This window comes from Agelaius phoeniceus, chromosome Z (genome assembly GCF_051311805.1).
Source record: "Agelaius phoeniceus isolate bAgePho1 chromosome Z, bAgePho1.hap1, whole genome shotgun sequence".
NCBI lineage: Eukaryota > Metazoa > Chordata > Aves > Passeriformes > Icteridae > Agelaius > Agelaius phoeniceus.
The window spans coordinates 86406378-86430897 of record NC_135303.1 but is presented as its reverse complement, the minus strand read 5'-3'; the positions used below and the strand labels follow the sequence as shown (position 1 = coordinate 86430897).

The 24520-nt window shown below is 49.2% G+C and overlaps 2 protein-coding genes across 14 annotated transcripts in view; one reads left to right on the top strand and one right to left on the bottom strand.

Annotated features, from left to right (window-relative positions):
* Positions 1-14524, top strand: part of LOC129133110 (ubiquitin-conjugating enzyme E2 R2) — a 54328-nt gene extending 39804 nt beyond the window's left edge. Inside the window, exons 3-5 of the mRNA XM_054652722.2 lie at positions 3151-3248; positions 9594-9728; positions 11032-14524. Of these exons, the coding sequence (XP_054508697.1) occupies positions 3151-3248; positions 9594-9728; positions 11032-11251 (453 nt within the window). The 3' untranslated portion in view covers positions 11252-14524. The remainder of the gene's footprint in view (positions 1-3150; positions 3249-9593; positions 9729-11031) is intronic.
* Positions 14525-16631: 2107 nt separating this feature from the next.
* LOC129133239 (ubiquitin-associated protein 2) overlaps positions 16632-24520 on the bottom strand; it is a 284552-nt gene continuing 276663 nt past the window's right edge. For all 13 annotated transcript variants that reach the window (XM_077172311.1, XM_077172310.1, XM_077172314.1 and 10 more), the window contains 6 exons: positions 23479-23693; positions 22053-22152; positions 21867-21974; positions 20467-20534; positions 19296-19487; positions 16632-17828 (listed from right to left, as the gene is read on the bottom strand). In XM_077172311.1, the coding sequence (XP_077028426.1) occupies positions 17733-17828; positions 19296-19487; positions 20467-20534; positions 21867-21974; positions 22053-22152; positions 23479-23693 (779 nt within the window). In that variant the 3' untranslated portion in view covers positions 16632-17732. The remainder of the gene's footprint in view (positions 17829-19295; positions 19488-20466; positions 20535-21866; positions 21975-22052; positions 22153-23478; positions 23694-24520) is intronic.

Genomic DNA, 24520 nt, shown 5'->3' with positions numbered 1-24520 from the left:
CCATATAGAGGCAATTGGTTCAATATCACCCACTTCCACAGAGCTGTATTTGAAGGCTGAAGGCCTGTTTTGGTTCAAAACTTAACTTTTAGTGGAGGTCAGCCAAATCTTAGCTGAACTTTTGGGTATCCTAGAAGAATGTCGACCTGCTAAGAAGCACTGCCTCTATAGTTTTGGGAGCTAAAGGATTTCAGAATGTTCCTTTTGCTGCAGGTCTCTCACCTTATCACAGGTTTTCTTAAGAAAGGTTTTGCAGACTTCCTTTGAACCCACCTGAAAACTGGAATGTCATTCTTTTCCATCCCATGAACAAATAAAGCCCTCAGTTGATGTCTTGGGCTTGGAAAGTCCCTTCTGATAAGTTCTTGCTGCCAAATGCCCAGCTTGGAATGGGTGTGCTTCAAATGGTGAGAAGTGCACTGATGGCTTAGTAATAAATGTCTAGAAACCTTGCCAAACTTCAGTGCAGAACAGAATACTAACCCACTTTAATTATTAACTGATCCAGGAAATTGCCCAAGTCCAGGGACATCCTCACATCAGTTTTCTGACCGTTTTCTGATGTGGGTTTTGTACTTGGCACAGGATCTTTCCTGTAGCCAAGGATGATGTTTTTCTTTAAGGCTCTATTTCAGTTACAGGGAATTTTGTTCTATAAGTAAAGACAACTTTGAAATCTTCAGATAATTGCAGACACATGGGTATTGATTCTGAATCTGGAAATCCTCATGCAGGAAGTGAGTGGCAAATGGCTCCCAAAATGAAATGTACGAAAACAAGCCTTGGAAAGGCCCTCTCCCTGTCCTGGTGAGAAAGATGAAAAATTGTCTAGAAACAGCTGAAGGCAGCAGGAGGAACTAACCCAAAACTTGATGTGTGTATTTTGGGTTTGCTCTTCAAATACACAAGCTTTCAGCTTAGGGCTTTGTGTTTATAGGAGTATTTCTTGTAGCTGAGGGTATCTGAAGCAGCTTGCAGGCTGTTTTGGAAACATTTAAGCAATGAAGATGAGACACTGGGGTAACTTCAGATGAAACTGAGACTATCTCAGCAAAGTGTTTGATGTTTGAGGGTTTTCAGGAGGAGGGGGACAAAAAAACCCTCTTAGTGCAAGGAAGATGAAAGAAAGCAGCAGTTTACAGAATCTGCTGGTAGGACCAGATGGAGAGGTTGGGGCTGACATTCCAGTTCTGAGCAATGAGACTTGAGCAATGTGTGGTTTTTTCATCTCTGGTTTACTTGGGTCATCTCACTGAACTTTGGTAAAATTGCATTCACTTGCTCTTTATTTTTATGACATAACAGTTCTCAGTCCTGATAGAAATGGAGGATATACCTCAATGGCAAAAAACTACCCCATTCTCCTTGTTTATGTCTTTCAAAAATGCATGTAGGGCAAGGCCCTGACTGAAAGGCCCTGACTCTAGAACTTTGTGCTGACCTCATCAGGCCCCATGAAATCTTTACCCCTCCAGATGCTTAATGCAATGCAGTTGCCAAACATGTAACACTGATTGTGGCAAGACAAAAACTTTTCACATCGTTGCTTCCCTCTATTTTCATTTTGCCAAATATCTGCTTGTCCCCATGCTGCTGATCTGATTGCTTCAGGAACTTTTCCCAAGTGCTGAGATACTTCCTCTGGCCACTAGCATTGCATTCTTCCAGGAAAAGCTTAAAGGAAAAACTAATGGAAATTACTAGTGATAGCAGAGTAGACTGAGCATAATCTTATATTAATAAAGTTAACTTCAGCTTGGAGTGATCCTAAAAAAAGTTCAAGATTTCACAAGCCTGTTGGGGCCCTAAAAGGGAAACTGCCTTCTTAAAGCAAACTGTTCCAGCAATCTAAGTATGTGCTTTGGAATTCAGCAGCTCCAGGTGCTGCCTTGCTATGTTCTTGACTAAAACTTGCTTCAAAGTGACAAGGGCCTGCTAGATTAGCATACCTGGCATGAATAGTGCACTGCTGAAATCTGGGTACAGATCACAACCCCCCAGGTGAGCTGCTGCTATCTGTAGCTGTGATCACTGGCCTGGGCTCAAAGGCACAGATGCTGTTGCTGTGAGCAGCCCTGCTCTGTGCTCTGAGCAGTGTTGGAAGGATGTGAGACCAGGTGTATGGGAAGTTTCCAGCTGGAGTCCTGAACAGAGCTGATCCTGTCATCAGTCTGTGCCCTGGACTGGGACAGCAGGAGTGACAAGGGACAGCATGAGTGCTGCCCCACAGCTGGCAGCAAAGCCCATGGGGCCTGGAGAGGCCAATATCTGCTGGCCAGCCTCAGGCCTCATCTGCACCTTCACCCCATCCTGCAGCAGGGCACTGGTGAGTCCCTGGAGTCTGCCTCAGTGGAGGATATTCAGCTGGGGTGGATACTGCTCCAGCCCTCCTGCAAAGCAGTTGTGTCAGAGTGCTGTTGCTGATGGAGAACTGGGTTGACGGCTTTCCTAAATAGGCATTATAGAGCTTTAAATCTATATTCAGGCCATAAGACTGGTGAGTAGAACATATATTGAGGATTATGTGGCTGTATGGGTTCCATATGCTGCCAGAATATTCTTCCTTTTGCATGCTGAAAGGGATTTTCAGTGAAACCTTCAGAAAGCATCTCCTGCTTTTTCATCTGGTATTTTGAACAGCTGTGTCCTAGGGGAGCTGTGTAAGCCTGCCCCACACCATCTGTTCAAGGTCCTTGTGTCCTGGGAGACATAATGTTTTCATACCTGAGCTAGTAGATGGTGATTAAACCCTTCAATTCAAAAATTTCCTGTAGCTAGCTCAAGCTACCAGTGGGAACACAGATTTTCTTCAACCCTACTTGGGGTCTCCTGTGATTAAACATTATGTCACTGTGACAGTAGTACTTGCTATCTGGGGACCAATCTAGTTTTATGTTACATTATTACTATTTTTGCTTACTTCAGTACATTCTTTAAACCTCTTGATTTTATATTGGGTTTTTTGCCAGTTTGCAGGCTAGCCCTTGGAAAAATTCAGAACCATTTCCAGCCCTTGTTGGTTTTTGCTAGCACTTGGATGTTCATATCAATAAGGTTAAACTGATCAGAAGACAGTCTGAGTGGTGGATTTGAGTCATCAGGCCTCAGCCTTCAGCCAAGCTATTCTCAGTGCTTTTTCCTGTCTTGCAGAATGGAGATGTATGTATTTCAATTCTTCACCCACCTGTAGATGACCCACAAAGTGGAGAGCTACCATCAGAGAGGTGGAACCCTACCCAAAATGTCAGGTAACTGTGAATATGTTGTGCAATGGTGACCTCAAAGGCCTGCCATCTCTACAAGACCTAAGGGCTATGGTGGGAGAGATTTGGGAGGGAATTTAAAGTTTTGTGGGGCTTAGGGCTTGAATCAAGTGGGAACCAGACATACCAGTCTGTCTGAACATACTGGGCTGATAGGGCAGAGCCTTCTGTTCTATTCACAAGGTTTCATATTCTGAAGGCAAATTATCTCAAATGTTGAAGCCTATCTCATCACTGTTATCTTCTTCCAAGTACCACTAGTAGAAAAGTGTGTGTAATGGGTTCCAGGTGCACACCAAACTGCTCTATTACTCCCCTTCCCTGCAGGACAGGGGAGAGAAAAATAACACAGAAAACAACTTCCATGTTTGAGATAAAGCAATAGCAAAAGCTTGTGCACATAAGCAAAGGGGAAAAAAAATAATCTCTACTTACCATTGGTGAGCAGCATTCATCCACTTTCCAGGAAGCAGGGCTTCTGTGCATGTAGCAGTTGCTCCAGAAGGCAAACACTGTGAAATAACAAATGTCCCCCATTCCTCCTCTCTCACTTAGCTTTCATGTCTGAGCTGATGTTATATGATATGGAATATCCCTTTGGTTAAGTTGGACCGGCTGGCTTGGTTGTGCCCCATCTTAGGATCTTGCCACCTCTCAGCCCCTTGATGGGGGAGTGGGGAATGTTGGAGACAGCGCTGATGCTGTGTCAGCACTGCTCAGCAGTAGCCAAAACAATTGCATGTTATCATACCTGTCTAACTCTGGATGGAAAGCACTGGGTGCTGCTAAGATAAAATGAGCTACAGCTCAGCAAACTCAATACAGTCTCCACTCTTAATTCCATACCATTTGTTTAGATCCTACATAACATATTTATCTTCCAACTGTTCCACTGTATTTCTTTCTCATTACTGGAATCCCTTCTTACCCACACATACAACCCAAACTACATCCTTGAACCATCTCTGTACCAAATGTACATTTTCATTAACCTGTCCTTTCACAGATGGATATTATTCTCCTGTTTCATGGCTTCCTCCACCCCTCCAGACCCATGACTTGTGCTCTACCCCATCAGGATGGGTGGTCAGGACAGGAGAAGCAGCACACTTGGTCATTGGTCACCAGCCTGGCTCACATCATCATCACATTCTCCTTGCTCCTCACAAAATTCATTCTTTGTCAGGTCATGTTCCTGTTCCTTTACTTCCTGTGACATAAAACTCACACAGTTTGTTTTTCCTGCAGGGTTAAATCTCCTTGAGGTACACACTGGGTCTCCCCATCCTTCCATGTTATCTGCCAAGTACACCCAGATCCCTGGGTAAAGACAATCTCACCAATGTATTTGCCTTTTCCCATGGGAGGAGAATCCACACTGACTTCCCCAGCCACTTTCCTGTGTGTAGTGCAGGGACCTTATCTCCTCCCACAGTGTCTGTGGGGTCAGTTTGGGCAGGATCAGTGCAGCTAGCAGATCCCCTAGCATTGACCAGCCAAGTGGCTTCTGCAAAATTTGCATCCCAGTGCTTCCATTCCCATTACCTAAAACTCTTAACTGTCTTCAGAATTTCTCAGTCTTTCCAGAGCTTGTGGGTGGTAAGGGATGTAATATATTCTCTCAATGTTTCTTTGCTTTGGAGTTTATGAGATTATTTTGAAAATTAGTCCCATTGCTTGATTCAGTTCTCTCTGGGGTACCATGTCACCACAGAATGTGTCTCTCAAGACCTGAGGTTGTGTTCCAGGCAGTGGCATGGTTTATTTGGTACATTTCCAGCTAGTTGTTGCCTCTGGTGTAGTGAGTAAGTAACTCTTGCCTTGGCATGTGTGTGGCCCAGTGCAATCTATTTGCCAGGCCTCACCACACTCTAAACCCAGCCACTGTCCTCTATTCCAGGGATATTTCACACGTGTAGCTCCCTTGATGGCAGCACATCTTTCACATTTGTGGATAACCTGTGTGATGGCCTCTATGGCCATGTCCATCCCTTTATCATGAGCCCATCTGTGTATTGCACCCCTTCCTAGATATCCTGAAGTGGCCTGGGGCTAGAAATAGCTCACCCTTTTGCTCCCAGCCTTAGTCTCCGTGAGCTATTCCAATCTTCACAGCATTGTGAACAACCTGTTTGTTGTTCTGATGTTCTTCTGCAGCAGATAAGTTCCAGGAGGCATCACCAAATGCCATCATGGACAAAATAGGCTAGAATTAGAGATATTAATTAAATTTGTCACCAACAAAATCAGAGCAGGATAATGAGAAGTAAAATAAGACCTTAAAAACAACTTCCCCCCCACCTCTCCCTCCTTCCCAGCTCTACCCCCTACCACAGCAGGGTATGGGGGTAGTGGAATGGGGGTTATAGTCAGTCCGTCACACATTGATTCCCCTGCTGCACCATGGGGTCCCTCCCACAAGCGTTCCAGTTCTGCATTACCTCTGCCAGCATGAGTCCACCCCATGGGCAGTAGTCTTCCCCAAACTGCTGCAGCGTGGGTCACACTTCCACTGGGTGCAGGCCTTCAAGGACCAGCTGCTCTAGTGAGAGAGCTGTTCTCTCCATGGGTTTCCCACAGGATCACAGCCTCCTTTGGGCATCCCCTGCTCCAGCCCGGGCTCCCCCAGGGGCTGCAGGTGGATCTCTGCTCCCCCGTGCCCTGCCTGGGCTGCAGGGGCACAGCTGCCTCAGCCTGGGCTGCTCCAGGGGCTGCAGGGGAATCTGAGCTCCAGAGCCTGCAGCAGCTCCTGCCCCTCCTGCACTGCCCTGCCTGCCTGCAGGGTTGGTCCTCTTACATGTTCTCACTCCATTCTTCTCTGGACACAAAACTTTTTTCTTATTAAATATGTTATCACAGAGACATTACCACTCTTTCCAGTTGGCCCAGCCTTGACCAGTGGAGCATCTGTCCTTGGAACTGCCAGGCTCTGCCGGACATAGAGGAAGTTTCTGGCAGCTTCTCACACAAGCCACCCTTTTGTAGCACCTTGACTACCAAAAGTTGGCCCTGCACACCCAATACAGGATGTTTTTGAGTATTCTGACCAGTAGAAGCAACTTTGCAGAGTTCTGCCTGTTGTTTGCCTCCCATTGTTTGTCTCCTGTCCTCCTGAGTGGTGTTGGGAGCAGCTGGTGGTTTTCTTCCTGACAAAAATACAAAGGATCACTAAGTACCAGAGACATTCAAGGTGTAACCTGTCCATGCTTTTGAAGCAGCAGCTGAATTTCATTTTTCATTACAAGACACTATCAAATAAAGAATCAAGGTGACAAGCCTTAATTCAAAGTTAGGAAACAGCTTTGGGCATGAATTACATAAATCACACATGTATTTTGGGTATTTCATTATATTCAGCCCTAGAGACTGACACGTATCTTATCATGGTGCTTGTTCTCTAATTTCTGCTGTCCCTCGCCACAGTTGCAGTTTTCAGTGCTAATGCTCTTGAATCATCTTGGGCTTAAGGGTGACAGGTCAAAACATTCCTCAGCCAATGAAAATAAAACTGGTCCTTCACTTCTAGTCTGGTGCCACCATCACCAGTTGGGCAGAGTGCCAGCAGAAGCACATCCTGCTGGGGTCCCATCTGGCTTGGGAAAGCTCCAAAGTGTCAGACAGGAGGCAGAGGGGCCAAAGATGTGGGAGGGAGCTGCTCTTCTGCTGCTGAATTCTGTAAAACCTGCCAAGTGTTGACTGTTTCCCCACAGATGAGCAGGGTTGAAGTGTCTGAAGGGGAAAATTCATTCTTCAACTGTGAGAGTTCACCTGTGCTTCTGAGGGTGTCAAGCAGGCTCATTTATTTTTTTAAACACAATCAGTATGGGCTTTCCTATCACTGGGAGCTAGGTGATGCAGGCATAAGTAAACACAGCAAAACCCAGCAAGATGTGAAAGAATGCGGCTCTGATGTGTTTGGCAGAGAATCCTCCTCCTGTGTCCCATGGAGCTGAGTGAGTGGTAGAAGGCCAGGGGCTGAGGCTCTCTGATCATTTTAATTGTCCTTCTCCACATCTCCCCTGTCTCCCTTGCCCTTGAACTGCACAGGTCAGGACTCTGCACAGTATTTGAGGTACTGGCACACCTGTATCTCCTGCAGAGAGGTGAGGTACTGTCTGCCTATTGCTTTGTTTCTTGAGGATTCCCATTTGTCTTGGCTTTTTTTGCTGCCTGAGATCTGGGCATTGTCTTGGCTTTTTTTGCTGCCTGAGATCTGGGCAGATTCCACGAACAACTTGATCCAGTAACATGACTGTCAGTGCAGCCTAGGCTAAAGCTTTTGACTTTATACTAGAAGGCAAAAAGGCACTTGGACCAATCTATACCTACCTCTTGAGGTGGCTCTGAGAATCTACAATGTAAATACCAACTGGTATTTAAAAAAAAAAATCCTTTTTCAACAAGGAAGGTAATAGGATGTGCTGGTTGGGACCACCAGCCAATCTACATCATGTCTCTTTGGGAAGAAATTGATCTGTGTCTGAGCCTTCTTAAGTTGATGCTCTTCCATGCTACAGCAGCCTTGTCTAAGGGGAGACAGATCCCTGACAATATCCCAGAGACTCAGCCCATACCCAGCCCATGCAGTTTGCATCTGCTGCTGAGGTTTTCAGTCCCGCATGGCTGAACTTTTTTAGTGGTGTTAGTCCTGTCAGATCCCCCGTGCTGGGATGCCTTTCTGTTACTGTACTTTCTTCAAGGCAAGCAGGTTTGATTTGGAGGACATTGTCCAGCTCTTAAAGGTATCAGCAGTGATGGCACTGATCTAATGTGCTGGATGAGAAGGAAGAGCTCAGAGGGCTTCACTTCTAATGCAATTGTCTTGGTGTATTTAAGTAGCTTTGCAGTAACTTTGGTGTCTGGACACCACAGTGAAAATTGGCTTTTCCTCACTGTTGATAGAAGTATGGTAGAGCAGATGGTAAATCCAGATATTAATTCCTGTCCTTGGCCTTCCCTAGACTTTGTTTGCTCTGCAGAAAGCTGCTGCATGATGCTGGAGCTGACATGCTGGCCTGTTTGCAGAAAATCAAAGGCTCTTAAATGAATTCTTGAGATGAAGTAGAAAATGATCTCTTATGCCCATCATTCCAATCCAATGAGACAGTTTCTTCCAGAGCTGCTGTTCTCTTTTTGTACAGAATTATATAATTTAGAAAATGAAGACTCTCTTGATAGCTGTGCTGAACAGTCTGTTCAGATACAAGTGTTTATTTTCAAAACCTTTCAGATACTCAGTATCCAAATGACCAAGCATTTCCTGGAATTGTACCCAGATATATGATCTGGTAGATGTGCTCTGAACATGCCCCTGAATCAGTGCAAACACGACTGCAGCTCCCAGTCCCCTTTAATCAAGGTCTGCAAAGTGGCTGTTGTGTAATGCTGTGTTTCAAGAGCTATTCCCTCTCCCTTGTTTGTCCCTTCCACTTGAAAGGGAAGCTGTTGCTGGCAGGGCCACTGGGATGGGTGATGCTGTTTTAGTGGCTGGATATGGGTGTTTGTGCTGGTTGAGGCACAGTGTGAGCAGCAAAGGCTGCAACTCTCAAGTGCAGGGTTCTAGGAACTGCAGGAGAAAGCTCTGGACAAGAGAATGGTGTTTGCAGCTGGTAAATGCCAGCAGAGCAGGGGCCCTGGCTGGAAATCCCAGAGGACTGTCTGTCAGTCTGCCCCCCTGCCTGCCAGGGGTACATGACTGGCTCATGTTGGCTCTGCTGAGTACCAGCAGCTGAATCCCACTGGGCCCTGGCACCTTGCCTGAGCATTGAAAAACATCCACACTGTCCTCCCCTTGCTGTGCTTGAGGGTTGCTGCTGCAGCCTGAGTGGGGCATGAGCTCAGGGGAGGAGAGTCCTGCCTCAGCCTCCCAACCACCTGGCAGGACAGGGAAAAAGTAGTGCAGCCTTTTCTGTTGGCCTTGGGTCATAGAAGTCCTTCTCCCTGTGCAGGGCAGGCAAACGGCCTGGCCTGGCTTCCTGCTGGAGGCTGCAAGCCACCAGGAGCAGCTCACAGAGCAGATTTCCAGCCCCACCCCATCTGTGGATAGTGCAGACAAGCTGAATTCTGGTCTGATTGTAGCTTTCTGTGCTGCCCTGTCCCAAGCACAGACAGGATGGTCTGTAGTCAAATGAGGTTTGTGTTATATCACCTTCCTTACACCAATGTCCAGGGTCTGAGGTTCATGAATACCTATTCACATTTAAAAACACCGTCCTCAGCTTAAGGCTTGACTTCAAACAAGTTTATCATGCAACACCTAAAGAAGTTGTGGACATCCAGAATCCATGAATGTGTTAGCTCTGACTCTGCTGTTGTGGCTACCTCTTTCAGGACTATCTTACTGAGTGTAATCTCTTTGCTTAATGAGCCCAACACATTCTCCCCAGCCAATGTGGATGCGTCAGTCATGTTCAGGAAATGGAGGGACAGTAAAGGAAAAGACAAGGAGTACGCTGAAATCATAAGGTAAGCTTTGCCAGTTGTGACGCTGGCCTACCAGCATTCTGCTTTGAATCCTGTCAAACAGGCTGCTTCCAGAATTTACTGAAACCAGCTTCTCACAGCAGAATGTAATTTGGAAATTAATTTTGGTGTCTTATTCAAAGTCCATGCTTCAGGTCCCTCCAGAATTTTCAGCACACAGAAGCAGTGCAAACTTCTGGGGCAGGAGGACTGGGGTGATTTGTCTTTAAATTGTTCTTTTTTCAGACTAGTCTGTCATGATGCTCTGCAAAACCTATTGGCTACTAGTAAATCCCAGTCTAAGTCCCTACTTTCTTTAAGCCCTGCATTGCTTGGGATGTGATGCAAACTGACTGCATCCTACTAATTCCTGTGCTCAATGCATGCATGAATCGTAATCTTGTCCCTCCAATTCAAAGGAGCATCAGCAGGATTTGTCAAGGGCTTGCAGAGCTGGGTTGGATTAGCTGGAACCAGTGCTCAGTCCTGCCCTTGGAGAAGTCCATGGTTCATCAGGAACTGCAGGGGGATGAGCTGCATGGGCCAGGGCTGCTGTGGAGGGACAGCCCAGCCTGGAGCAGGACTCTGGCACGAGGCCACATCTGCATTGTCTCTGCCAGCTGGGCAGGCAGGATGTTGCCCTGGGTGGGGCCAGCGGGGCTCTGCCTGTGCAGAGAATCCTGCAGCTCCCTCGGATCCAGCAGGGCTGGGTGCACTCCACACAGGGAATAGCAGACTGACAGGCCCTGGGTGGGTGAGGGGACAGGCTGCCATCTGCTCCTCCTGCTGGGATGCAGCAGCCAGGCCTGGCTCGGGGTCATGGAAAACACTTGGATTCTGTGAGCCCCAGGCTGTGTTCTGGGGTGCTGCCATGAGCCCCAGCTGCTCTGACCCTCCAGTGGGAGCTGAGCACTGCCAAAGGCTTGTGGGAATTGCAGTTTTGAGCATGCTGTGGGAGAGCAGTCAGCGGCAGAGTCAATAAATCACCCTAGGAAATCCCTGACCATCCCTGCAGTAGCGAATGGAATTTGCTTTGGCCTCTGGCAGGTCTCTAGTGCAGAGCCTGTGGAATAGCTGATTTCATGTGTTGCTGAGAGCGTGTATGCTGCAAACCCCCTTGGCATGCTCCCAGGCCTGAGGCTGCAGGAACCAAATCTGTTTCCAGGGCTGTTGTGGTGCGTCCTGCAAACCTCAGCTCCCTTGCCCAGCTGCCAGGAGGGCGGGGCAGTGCCTGGAGAGGAGGGTGGGGAGCTGAGCCGTGGCACACGGCCCTGCTCACATTCCTGCTCTGTCCTCCTCCCCACAGGAAACAGGTTTTGGCTACCAAAGCTGAGGCGGAGAAGGATGGCGTGAAGGTCCCCACTACACTGGCAGAGTACTGCATCAAAACTAAAGTGCCTTCCAATGACAACAGTTCAGATTTGCTTTACGACGACTTGTACGACGACGACATTGACGATGAAGACGAGGAGGAGGAGGATGCCGACTGTTACGATGATGATGATTCTGGCAACGAGGAGTCGTGACCTGCTCCCTCTATGCCCCTGTACTGCCCTGCCGACTCAGGCCAGAAGGGAGCAGCGGTAACCTAGCAGCAGTCCAGCAAAAAAGTGGGGGGGAGGGGTGTCAAAAAAAAAAAAAAAAAACAAAAAAAAAAACAAAACAAAAAAAAAAAACCCAACACAAAACTTTGTCTCCTGCTGTCTCCTGTTGTATGGATCTGTTCGCTCCTTTTTTATGGACCTCTTAGAGACCCTCCACAGAATGTCTGAATTCTTGCATTCTTAACCCTTTCATCACTGTATTACAATTTCTTTTTAAAAAAGAAACTCCCCTTTTCACTTCTCTACGAAATGCTCACAGCAAAACAGGTTTGCTCGTGTTTAGATTCTTGAATTAAATACAGTCTTGCATTGAGATGTTTAATGTATTTAAAGCTGGAACAAACCCATTGGAAGCCGAGTTTTTGGGAGCTCAAAGTGCTGCATTTACTGGGAAGAAAAAAAAAAATCCCCACGAAGCAAATTGCCAAGGTTTAGCTGCTCCATTTACAATAATAGCGTGTGTACATTCGTTTAGCCTTGTGGTGGTGGCTTTTCCTTTATAAGGTGTGGGGCGGAGAGTGTTAAAGCTACTGTGTGTTGAGCTTGATGGGATGTCACTGAAAGGTACAGTATTCCTTTTCAGCCTGCTAAGTTAGGAAATAGCTGGCCCCTGGAGCCCCAGAGGGCACAATCAGCTTTGTCTCTGGAAAAGGCTTGTGATATGAACCTAAAATAAACACTTAACACTTCACATCTGTACAACTGAGCCCTGGGTTGCTATTTATTTTTGTTAATTTTTTTTTTCCTTTTTTTTTTTCCCCAGACTAGGATAGGGTTGAAAAACTTCATTTTAGCTATTCTGCTGAGATCTGCTGCCAGCTGCCCCTCTCTGGAGGGAGGAGAGCAGATGTGCATCCTGCTGGCCACCATTTGTGCTGGACTTATTTTTGGCAGTGGGACAGAGCAGCAGCCTCCTGCCCCGTGCTGGCTGGCAGCCCTTGCTCCCTGCAGCCCCAGCCCTGTGCATCTGCAGCTGCCTCCTGTCACTCGTGTAGGTCACCTGCGGGCAGGTGCTGCTCTGTGCAGCCCAGTAGAAACACCTGACATGCACTTGCTTAGACGTAGGTTTGTCTGCACAGAAAAGGTAATTAACTATATGGGAGATAAAAAGGTTTGTGATTTCAAAAAAGACAATCCAAGTGATACAGTGTGAGATCCTAGCTCTCTGATGATGTCTGGAATTCTGCCCACTTTTCATAGGCATTGACTTCCATTCTAATTCTCTGCCTAAACATGGAAGCTGAAGTTACTGGGGTTTCAGCTGCACAAAGAGCTCCTAAAAGAGGGGAGTTCTGTTTGTTCTCCTCCAGCACTTGCATTTTTAGGGAGGCAAATTCTTTACTGTGGTTTTTCAGCAGAGTGGTAAGAGGCAGCAATGACTAGATTTTTTTTTTTTTTTTTTTTTTTTTTTTTTTTTTTTTTTTTTTTTTAATGTCAGTACTTTGCATGCATTTCCCAGAGGAATTCAGAGAAGAGCCCGCGGGGCCGGCGGCGTTCGGAGCCGGCCGCGGCGTGTCGGGGCTGTCTGTGTGTGTCTGTGCCGCGGGGCAGGGCTGGGCTCTCCCTGCCCGGCTCCCTGGGGCACAGCGGTGTGCGCAGCCAGCCCCGGGGCAGAGCAGGCCAGCAGCAGGTTCTGACAGGCTCTCAGCACTGGGCTTCAGCTGATGCCCCGACTCAGCCTCCCGCATGTTTCTGGGAGCCCTCGGCAGAGCTTAGGGCGCTCCGTCGTGGGCAGGGGGATCCCGCATGTTCCTGGCCCAGATCCCTCTTCCTCAGGCGCTCGGCTCTCCCCGTGCAGCGTGCTCGAGTCTGGCTGCGGTGCCCCGAGTTCCCGTCCCGCAGGATCCCTGGATCGGCAGCCGGGCCTGGCGGCCCCGGGAGCAGTTCGGAGGTGCTGGCCCTGCTTGGGCGGGACCCTCGGTCCCCGCAGGTACAGAGGCATCACCCTGACCAGAGCCTGCGCCTCCCCGCCGTGTGTCTCAGGGTTTTCCATGGTACGTCCCCAGCTGCGGTCCCTCGGGGGTGTTTCGGTGGGAGCAGCCTTGTTCGGGATCCGCTCCGTGGCTGCGTCCCGGGGCAAGGCTGAGCAAAAGCTCCGGGGGCGCTGCCCAGACGGGGAGGAGAGGAAGGTGCTGGGGGCTCCGCATGGAGCGAGCAAGGCAGATCTGTTCCCAAAGTGTTACTGGGCTGGGGTTTGCAGGGACAGTCCCTGCCCGGCGGTGCATCCCTTGTGCCCGGCGCGGCCTCGGCCGCCCGCCCTCCTGCTTGCATGTTACCTGGGAAGGCAGCTGCACCCTCCTGAGCTGTCAGCCTTCTTCTAGCAAGGACTTACCCAGCCCCAGCTGCTTTTTGGAGCCTGCAGCGGGGCTCTCCTGCGTTTAGTGACAGTGTGGGGCACCCCCAGCTTCACATGAGCCCGGCAAGGGCAGCGCCAGGGTTGCAAATGGGCCCCTGAGGCTCCGGGCTGCAGGGCTGGACTCGGGGCCACGCCAGGGCAGGGGCACCAAGCTCCAACTTGCAGGCGGCTGTGGGGGGTGAAGGAGCAGAGTGTGGCAACACTGTCTTTGCTGATTACTTGGTTGGAAATGAGGATACTGCATCTTTCAGGATTTCCCTTGTACTTTTGACCGTCTTCACTGTATACTCTCCAGTGACTTGTATTTCCAAGCTTGGTGTTGTAAGATGCATTATTATGACTCTTCTGTTACCCTTTTGCAATGACAAAAAAAGCAACCTCTTTTGAGAGCTCTGACATTAACCAGACTAATTTCTCTTCCCCACTGTCCTGTGCAGTGTCATTGCTTGTTGACTTGCTGGTTTCCTTTTTTTGAAATACAACTGAAGTGTGAGGGGATTTTTTTGAAACTATTTAAGAGATTGCAGAAAAATGTTTACCTGCTCTGTGTATTCTGGGTTTTTCTTAACCCCTTTTCTCCCGTTTCAGTCAATATTAGCGTTTACATTTGCAGCTACATGTCCCTTCAAATGCAGTTTTCAACCATTCTGAAACCAGCAGGGTACACTAGATTTCTTAGTAGTTTTCTTAGCTGAACTCCCAGATCTTTTCCTTTTTTTCTTCAGTATAATTTACCAGAAAGAATTAACTGATGCATTTTTGTGTTGTCTTCTCCTTCAGTAGTTATATTTTGTCTTTTCTGCACATCTGTCTACTAATAAAAATGTGAAATGAAAATATCTCTGTGCTGTTACTTTCATGTTTGAGCTGGTTGCATTGCATGGGTTCCTCAAAGCTTTGAATAACAGCTGTTCACGAGCTCATTGCTCCTCTGGTATCAATGGACATATTGATACACCAATATCTATAAGTTTATTGCAAAATAATGCTGCAGTTTGACAGCTGCCTGCACCTGACTAAAGAACAAAGTGATTTAGAGGACTTTGGCAAAAGGCCAGACCTTTGCTGTTATATTTAGTCTCCCTAAGTAGGAAGGGGGAGACCAGTGAGATGGTCTGTGGGTTCATATGACTGGAGCAGGGATGCAGGATTTGGGCCAGAGTTACTGGTGCCCTGGCAGGGCAGGAGCACGGTGCTCCTGAAAGGGTTGGACAGGGTGGGGCAGGAGTTTGACCGCTGGGCTAGGAGCAGCTTTGGCAGAGAAATTGAGGTCACGGCTGTCAGCCCTCCCGGGTGCCAGCCCTGCCGTGCTGTTCCTGCAGGCTCGGGAGGGGAGCGGGGTGTTTGCAGTGCCCGGCTGCTGCAGTCGAGCTAAAATTAGTGGGACAAGTGTCAGGGAGTTGCACTGGCTGCACTTGGTATCGATGGCAGCACAGCAACTGCTGAGTCAAATGTGGCTGGAGCCCAAGTGCTTCTGCTGCACAGCTGAGCTGGAGGAAGGGTGATGGCATTTTGGAGCTGCCTTCCCAAAGCAATCTCCAGTCTCTGGAAAGGGACCGGGAGGGATGGTGCTGTCTGGGATCTGGGCTGCTCATTATCTCCTGCCTGACCCTACAGCACTGGGCTGCCCAGAGCTGCCAGTTGCTGCTTCCTCCAGCAGCAGTGAGGGACCAGAGGCAGGGTAAGGCCTCCAGCCCACCCTGCCCTGGGTAAGTCTGGGGAGCAGCAAAGGGGGGTTTTCCTCTTTCCTTGGTGGCCAAGTGCAGCTGGGCAACCTTGCCTCTGCCATCAGTGGAAAAGGGCTTAGAGAATGAAATTGCTGTAGGCAAGTCCCGCCGAAGTGACAATGTGGGGGAAGGGAGAAACATTTTGTTGAGTCTCACAAACAGGAGAGGAGCCTGCCTGTGGCTGTGTGGGCAGGTCCCCAGAGCAGCTGGGAAGGTGTGGGACCTGAGGCTCAGGGGCTGCTGGGGGCTGGCACCATCTCTCCTCCCTATTGCCTTTCCCCAGCTCCAGCTGCTTCTGGACTGTGACACACACGCAAGAACTGAGCTACACCTGCAGGGCAGCACTGGATGTCTGTAAACAAGACCTGGGGAGTGAAGGCAGCTCTGGGCAGTCTGTGTTTTGAAGAGGGTGAATGAGGTGCTGCTGCTGTGAGGGCTCAGCTGCTGGTGCAGTCTTGTACAAACTGATGGGCCCCAGCCTGCAGAAACATTTTTGCCCTCCTTGACATTCAGGCCCAAAGCTGTTGGCAGTGGAACAGCAGCTGAAAAGGGCTTGGAGCAGCTGCTGGAGTTCAACCAGTGTCAAAACCTAAGCCAGGGCAGAGGAATGCCATTGTAGTTCTCTGCTGCTCAGAGCCTGGGGGAGGCCTAGGTGACAACTGGGCCTCACAGGGCCAGCAGAGAAAAAAAAATGGTTCTCAGGGTAGAAACAGATTTATTTTTTCTTGTGGATACTAAAAGAATAAAAGCTCCTTGCCTGTTGTGTGCTTCACATTTAACCACTTTCTCTGCTGCATGGGGACAGGGTGATCAGAAGGGTAAGTCTGGGCAGGAGCCTTCCCTCAGGAGCTCTCACACCCCTGCCCTTGCTCCCAGTGGAGCCCATGGACCTCGTGAGCAAAGCGAGAGGGCAGAGCTGCAGCTGTGCTCTGTCCTTACCAATCCCAGCTGCCCACAGGGACTCGGAGCACCACCCCAGGAGAACCAAAGGCAGAACAGGCTGCTCATGGCAGCAGGGAGAGGTGTGGCCCCGGATCCCATCCCTGCTGGGGGTGCCGGAGAGCTCTCAGCACACAGGTGAACTCACTGCTTTCAGACCCACATGCTGCTCCTGCCCTCCCAGCTTGGCTGCTGCTGCAGGAGCAGGCAGAAAGGGACAGACAGGCTGTAAAATAAAACTGCTCCTGGAGCCTTTGAAAATGCAGACAAACACCGGTGGTATGATCAGATATTTATTAGGTGGAGGAAGGGCTATAAAGAAATGAAACTCCTAGAACATTCACCGCACTGGTGCAGGACAAGAAGGACCAGGAGTTGCCTCCAAGGTTTTTGTTTTTAAAAAAGTGGGGAGGGACAGATGAAGTTTCCATCCAGTAGCTCTGGCTGTCCTGGGAAGGTGGCTCAGGGCAAGAAGAGGTACAAGACACAGCTTATACTTTTATTTAAGAAACCGCTACATAGTTTTTGCCTCTAATGATGCAAAGGAGGTTCCAGGACACACTGAGCCATCCAAAGTCTCTTGCTAGAGAAAAACACCACCAACAAAAAACCCCTGCACAAACAAAAACCAAAACCCTGTCCTTTTTATTATTATTATTATTAAAAAATTTGAAAAATTAAAAGTTGAGACTGCAGCTCAAGGCCACAGTGATGAAACTGCCCACAAGAGCTTGTCTTCCACAGCAAGAGGGCGGGAGGGAGGAAATGAAAGAAAGGGGAAGGCCCACAGAACTTTTTTTGTTTCTTTCTTTTATTTTCTCCCTCTAAAATAACAGGTATATTGGGGGTCGGGGGGTACAATCAAACCAACAGGACACATCTTGATTTAGGTTTTTGGAAGGGCAGGTCTCCTTATTTGTCTGAATTTAGAACTGCATTAAATAAATGGGCTCCAGCTCCAAAAAAAAGGGCGCAGTTTGTCTTTGTCTGACAGAGTTACAAAACCCATAGAACTTAAAATACAAAACAAAGAATGATGCCCTGGTGCAGATGGAAAATGAATAATTAGTTTTCCTACAAAGAAAATAAAAGAGGCTGCAAGATGCAGAAAACCACATTTAGGCTCTATTACATTTACAAATACATACATAAATATATTACATATAACAGCAACTCAAAGAGGAAGCAGGCGAGTCACACAGAGGATGGCTGGCTGGCTGCAGTTCTCCCCGCACAGACGTTTGGCTGAGCAGTTACTTTTCCTAATAATTCCAAGAATGGGCTTCAGCTTTTATTTTCTTTTTTCTCTTTTCTTTTGTTTTCTCTTTTTTTTTTCCTTCCTCCTCTCCTTTCATTCTCTCCCCCCTCCCCGGTTTCGGGTTTAGTTTGTCCAGTATGGAGAAGTGCCATAGGCGGTTTTGGTAGCCTGAGACTTTTGCTGCATGGTGCTGGGTTGGTTGCGTTGGCCAGATCCACCCTAGAAAAGGGAAACAAAGGAGACAGGAGCATCAGCTGCCACAGTACCAGCATTCCCAGGGAGACAAGCGCTCCCCAGCATTGCCAGGGACAGCCCTGACACCCAGCAGTGCAGCAATGCTCCCCCCTGCACAGATCTGCTTCTGCCCTGCACCATCTCTGCATCCCACGGTCCGGGCCAAGCATCCATGGGCACACCAAGCAGGAGCTTGGGAAGCACCATCCCACTGCCTCCCAAGCACAACAGGCTAAAGCACAAGGGAAGTGAGGAGCAGGGCCAGGCACAGGAAAGGAGCTTTCCCAAGGTGAGCCAGACAAGGATGTGACACATTTGGAGCACAAAATCATGTCCTATTACTGGACTCTAAGGCTGAGCACTATTTTTTTCTGGGAATATTTAGTGTTGGGAAAGTAAACACATGTGCAGGTGAAACCGAACTGGAGCTGACATGCAACCTGCAGGAGATGTTTGATTTTTCCCCAGAATCACAGCACAAGGGCTCACGTCCTGCCCTCCTGCCCCCCTGACAGGGGACAGCAGCACCTGCCTTGGCTTCACACCCCACAAACCATCCCTGCCCAGCCCACAGCAGGATGGGCTCTTCACACAGTCACAGCCTGGCTGAGGCTCACAGGCATCTCTCAAGGCATCTTGTCCAACCCCTTTGCTCAGGCAAGATCACCTAAGAGCCAGCTGCCCAGCATCATTCCCAGACAACTTCAGGGATGGAGACTCCACAGCTTCCTGGGCAGTGCTTGGTCATCATCCTAGCAAAAACATTTTCTCTGATATTCAGAAGGAACCTCTTGTGTTCCAGTTTGTGCCCCCTGTTCCTGTCACCAGAAAGAACCTGGCTCCATCCTCTTTACATCTTCCCTTTCTGCACATTGATGAGATTCCCTCTCAGTGCTCTCCAGGCTGAACTGTCCCAGCTCCCCCAGCCTTTCCTCACAGGAGGCAGGATCCAGTCCCTCCATCAGTCCTTCACTGGGCACTCTCCCACACATCCATGTCTGCCCCACAGTGGGGAGCCAAGCACTGGACACGGTGCTGCAGCTGTGGCCTCACCAGGGCTGAGCAGAGGGCAGGATCAGCTCCCCTCACCTGCTGGCAATGCTGAGCCTGGTGCAGCTCAGGATCCCATTGTCCTTTTCTGCTGGAAGGGCACATGGCTGGATCATGGTCAGTTTGTGCTCACCAGGCTCCCCAGGGCCTTTTCTGCTTTCCAGCAGGTGGTTCCTGACTTATACTGGTGCACAGGCCTGCTTTCTCCCCAGGGACAGAAGTGGCATTTCCCCTTGCTGAACTTCAGCTTCCCTCCCCAAGCTGGTCAACAGCCACTGCTGCCAAGGCCCTTTCCCAGTGAGCAAAGCAAACAGCAGAAGGAAACAAACACCCCAAGACCCTGCTGGGAGGTGGAGCAATGTGCCCTTGGGGATGCTGCAGAGGCAGAAGGGACTGACTCACCTGCCCATCCTGCTGAAGATGGTGATGCAGCATCTGGGAATGAGGCTGCTGATGTGCAGGGAGGATGTGGAGAAATGGGGCTGGAGCATAGCCCGGGGCAGCACCAGGGTTGAGGGGCCCAGTGGATCCGAGAGCAGAGGGCAGGCTGAAGGGAGGTGGAGTGCCAGCATGGAATCCCTGCTTGTCAAACGTCTGCACAGGGGGCAATGGGCACAGTGTCAGACACTGCTGTGAGCAGACCCAGCGAGAGCAGAACAAGAGTGGCCCAAACACACATCACCTGAACCTTTCACCTACCCCACGAGGAAGCCAAGTCACACTGAACACCTGCAAGCACACCAGAGGATGAGTTTCAGCTCCCGTTCTCACCCGTATTTCTGCACTAATGGCTCTTGAAATTTTTATTGTCACAGACATTGTTGGTTTTTTTTCCCCTGACCTCTTTCCATTCAGAGGGACATGGGATCACAGCAGCTGCCTAATCAGTCCTTCCCCCAGTGAGTGGGCTCAGCCTAGAATTACTCAACCTATCCAGGGCAGCCCAACAAAAACACAGGAAGTTGCAGTAATATTTTCCTCCTGCTGGCCAAAGCTTGACCCCAAAGCATGGAGCTGACATCTGGCTTCCTACCTGTAAGCATGGATGGCAGCCAGACACCTCTTTCCCCTGCTGAGGGTGCAGAGAGGAGCAAAGAGGAGCTGGACATAAGCCCACTGCACAGCACAGCTTGCCAAAGTGCCTTCTGCTTTGCCTGGGCAGCTGCACACTGAGCAATGGCCATGGGAGAGCTTGGGACAGGGACCCTGGGGTGTTAAAGGCAGGCACGACAGCCTGTCCCTCTGATGGAAAGCAAACAGCCTCTCAACTCACCTGCTTGGGGGGCTATTTGGACTAAAAATACTAACAACCATAAGTTCATTTGCACCCAGGACACTGCTGGCATGGTGTAGCATGGGCAGCGTGCAGCACAGGGAGCACTGAGCCTCTGCCAGCAGCTGCTGTCAGGAGCTGACACCGCAGAAACAGCGGGACAGAGGATGAGACTTCACTCCAGCAGCAAACAGAGCCAGCGTTAGAGATGCTGTGGCCTGCTGACCCTGAGACTGGCCAGCCTGGGAGTAGGAGTCATCAGCCTTGAGCCCTGAGGGAGGAGGGTCCAACACTCCTCACCTGAGTCTTGTTATAGACTGAGCCACTGATATCAGGCACACCCGTGTTACTTGAGGTCACAGAAACACCTGGAAAACAGAAACACCACCAAGGGTGAGAATGTCACCCCACCAGCCAGCACAAGCCCAAGCTTTGCTCCCAGCACCTCTGGCAGCCTCAGGGGATGCACTGCCCTGCTGGTTCTCCAGACCCACAGCAGCCCACATGGGAACAGAAGAAAGGGCTCAGCTTCTTGTTCCCACTGCAAAAGCCCAGTGGGATAAATCACCCAGGTCCACACCCAGCCATTAACACTTGGATTCCAATGCACTTCACCAGGCAGCAGCTGGCTGCACTGACCACTCACTGAAGCCCACTAAAAGCCAGCATTCCCCTGTATCAGAGGTGCATTTGGCTCTGTTGCAGCACTCAAGAGCTTTCCAGTAGTGCCCTGAGTGATGAGACTCAGCATCTCCTGCACATCTGAACCCCTGTCCTTTCACACCCTACAGAAGAGTTAAAGTCTGCAGTGCCCCTCTGCCCTGACAGAATCAGCATCACTGCCTCAGAGACTTATTCACAGTTTTACAGAGGATGGCTCTGATAATTCCACCTGGATCAGAATAAAGCCAATGGTTGCTTTGTTTGGTGAATCAGAGATCTGGGCTCAAGGGTACTGCTCTAAGCTTTTGTAACCCTCCTTGGACACTGCTGGATTGCTTGGACACTTCCTGGGTTGCTTCTCCACTGAAAAGAGTGTGGCCACCTGGTGTTTCAAATGCCCAGCAAATGCTTGGTACTTGCTTGAGAATGAAGATGAACCATATAGTGCTAAGCAGCCCAGTATATGCTTCTCAGATCTAACCAGCATGTGCCAAATAAAGCTTTTGTATGAGCTGCATAAATTCTTCAGTTTTTATAGTCACAAAGGAAATATTACTAAGCACAACACAATGTTATGAATGTGTACAGGCAGCAGCTAGACAGCCCAGAGATGTGTGAAGTGCCCTGCTCCTCTCTAACACGTGGGTGTCTCAGGTGCCTACCAAGAAACTTAAAGTCTAGCTATGATTTAGCAGAGGAGCATTTCAGCAACAGCACTGAACTGCTCAAGTTTCAAAATCACAGCACTGTTGAAGGATCACTATACTCTTCAGCAAAGAAAGCTTTGGCTTAGGAAGCAGCTTACCATTTCTCCCACATGTAATTGGTCCAAGCTGTGCATCAGCCACACCAATCTTTATGTGACCTTCAGCCATGAGATTCAGAAGGAACTTCTGGGCTATTAGAAAAGCATTTTGTGTACGGGAGATGGAGAAACAGCTTGGATCATGGCCCTGTTTAGAGCAGGCTGCTGTGTTGATTGGCAGTTTGCCCTACTAAATCCCACTCCAGAGGAACCTCCAGTCTCAAAGCATTACCTTTCCCAGGTCCAGTGCCAGCAGATTTGTTTTGTGCTTGAGATGAGCCACTGTAGCCTCCTTTGCTGTAATCTCCAGCTGCTGTTCCCTGTGTTAAGTCGTCGTAGCCTGCACAAGGGGTGCACAAGGAGGGCGTCAGGGTGCGGAGCGGCGCCGCGCTCCCGGGGCAGCGGGGCTGAGCCTTACCTGCACCGTAGCCATGCTGGCTGTAGCCACTCGCCTGCTGAAAGGGAGTCGAGGCCGTGTTCAGGTTGACTCCGTGCTGTTTAGCAGATGCTGGAGGTACCTGGACAAAGCACGGGAACGAGAAGTGCCGTCAGCTGGAACACAAGCTCCCTCTGCCATCTAGTGGGGAAGGCACCTCATGTTGGGAATTCAGAGTCTGGAGTTGAGAGGACTGGGATGGCATGGGACTGCTTACAGCAGTAACTTGCTATAGTGGATTTGTGTCACAGGATTTATCCTAGAGCTGTCTCTGTGATTGCAGCACAGCCCTCCCTCAGAACAGGCTGCATATTTCTTTCATATGTTGAATGTAAATAGCAAATTTTTACCCACAAACCTGAGAACAACCACAGAATCAAATCAACCACAAACATCAATTCCTGCCTGAGGCTGTTCATAAAATACCAGCCTACAGGGCCCTAAATAGCCTCATCTACCCTTCTGCCTGAAGCAGCACCTCTTCCCAAATAACCTCCTTCCTCCTGAGGCTTCCAGCCCTGCTTTCTGACTTAATGGCATCTCCTCCATCCAGGCTCTCTCAGCTCACTGACTCAGCTTTGGGTCCCCCCTTGACTCTCCAGGGACTAGTAAGGGCTTTCAGGAACAGCAAGCCCACAAAATGCAGCTGTCAGGTGTTTACAGAAACTTGCACAGGGGTCTGTGAGTTCTGGCCTTTTAAATCATTTGTTTTCTTCTGGGTGAGATTGCAGCTATTTTCTCACATTGCATGTTTTTGGAGCTCTCCTGCAGACTGGGGAAGCTGACTCTATTCCATTCTAATGAGGATCCACCTAAATACTGACTCCAGCTCTGGAGTCCTCAGTATGAGGAAGCTGTGGACCTGTTGGAGCAGATCTAGAGGAGGTCACAAAGATGATCAAGGGGATATGCTCCTCTCTCCTATGAGGACAGGCTGAGAGTTGGGGCTGTTCATCTTGGAGAAAAGAAGCCACTAGGGAGACCTTACTGTGACCTTTCTACACTTAAAGGAGGCTTATAGGAAAGATGGGAAAAACATTTTACAAGGCCCTGTAGTGACAGGATGAAGGGCAGGTGTTTTAAACTGAAAGGTGGGAGATTTAGATTAGATATAAAGAAAATAATCATCACCCTAAGGGTGGTGTGGCACTGGCACAGGCTGCCTGGAGAAGATGTGGATGGCCAGCATCCCTGGAAGTGTTCAAGGCCAGGTTGGACAGGGCTCTGAGCAACCTGGTCCACTGGAAGGCGTCCCTGCCCACAGCAGGGGGATTGGAAAAAGACTGTCTTGGATGATACCTTACAACCCAAACCTTCCTGTAATTCCAAGACGTGGAGTGTTTGGGCTGGAGAAAGCAAAACTGGAGAGGCATGCAGGGAGCGTTACAGCTGAGGCTGTCACACTTACAAACATGGTTGGCCCATACTGGAATGCACTGGGAACACCAGGCATCCCAGCATAGTAAGGGAGCCCGGTGTAGCTGTACCCTGGGGGCAGGGTCGGGTTGAGGAAGGGCTGCTGAGTCGTGTGGTGAGTCTGTGTCTGGTTCTGCTGCGGCTGGGCCAGCGTGGTTGCAGGAGCAGGAGAGGCAGTATCTCCACGGCCAAATTTTGTTACATCACCTGTGAAAGAAAGAGCTGGTCAGAAAAGCTATCAAAAATACTGCAAAAGTGGAGAATTCAATGGACTTATATCCTCTGAACAGAAGCAGACAACTACAGAGCAGGACACATCCTACACCTGAAAGCCTGCAGTTGTTTATGGGAAACCCTCACCCAGTCTCTGTTCCTGACAGCCACAGGGATATTGCCTGTTTGTGGCACAGAACTCTGTGCCATGGCTACTCCACTGATAAAGAGAGATGCCAATACTCACCTATCTCACATGGTCTGAGCAGATTCATTACTATCAGATCATTGCAATAAAACATGCTAAAAGCAGAAGCATGGTAATAGCCAGAGAGCCAATGGTTGTTGGGTTAAAGTGTGACTCTCTTGGAGGTTAACCTGTTTAGCTAAGCTTCATGGGCTGAAAGCAGGTTAGGATTTACAGGCAGTGATGGGCATATTTTTGCCAATGTCTTTTTATTTATCAAGCATGACTAGTTAAGATGTGCAGTTCCTCACACCACCAAAGTTCTGAAGACAGTAGCTGAAGGCCAGGAAAGCAAGGCTTGCATCGTGGGCCACCTTATTGAAGAAGCAGGAAGGGAAATTCAGTTATTAACCCAAAAACAGCCTCCCAAGAGAAGTGATAATGAAGCAGAAAATTCACAAACACTTGTACTTTCTGGCAGCCTACAGAGCAGCATGTTCACATGTTTACCAAGGAGGTGACATACATCAATCCCTACTACCTCACTCCCAACCAGTAAGCTGGTAAGCAACCACGACAGCACTTAATACCATCATTATAGGAACTACAATGCCTGTGTCTGCAGTTTTAAGCT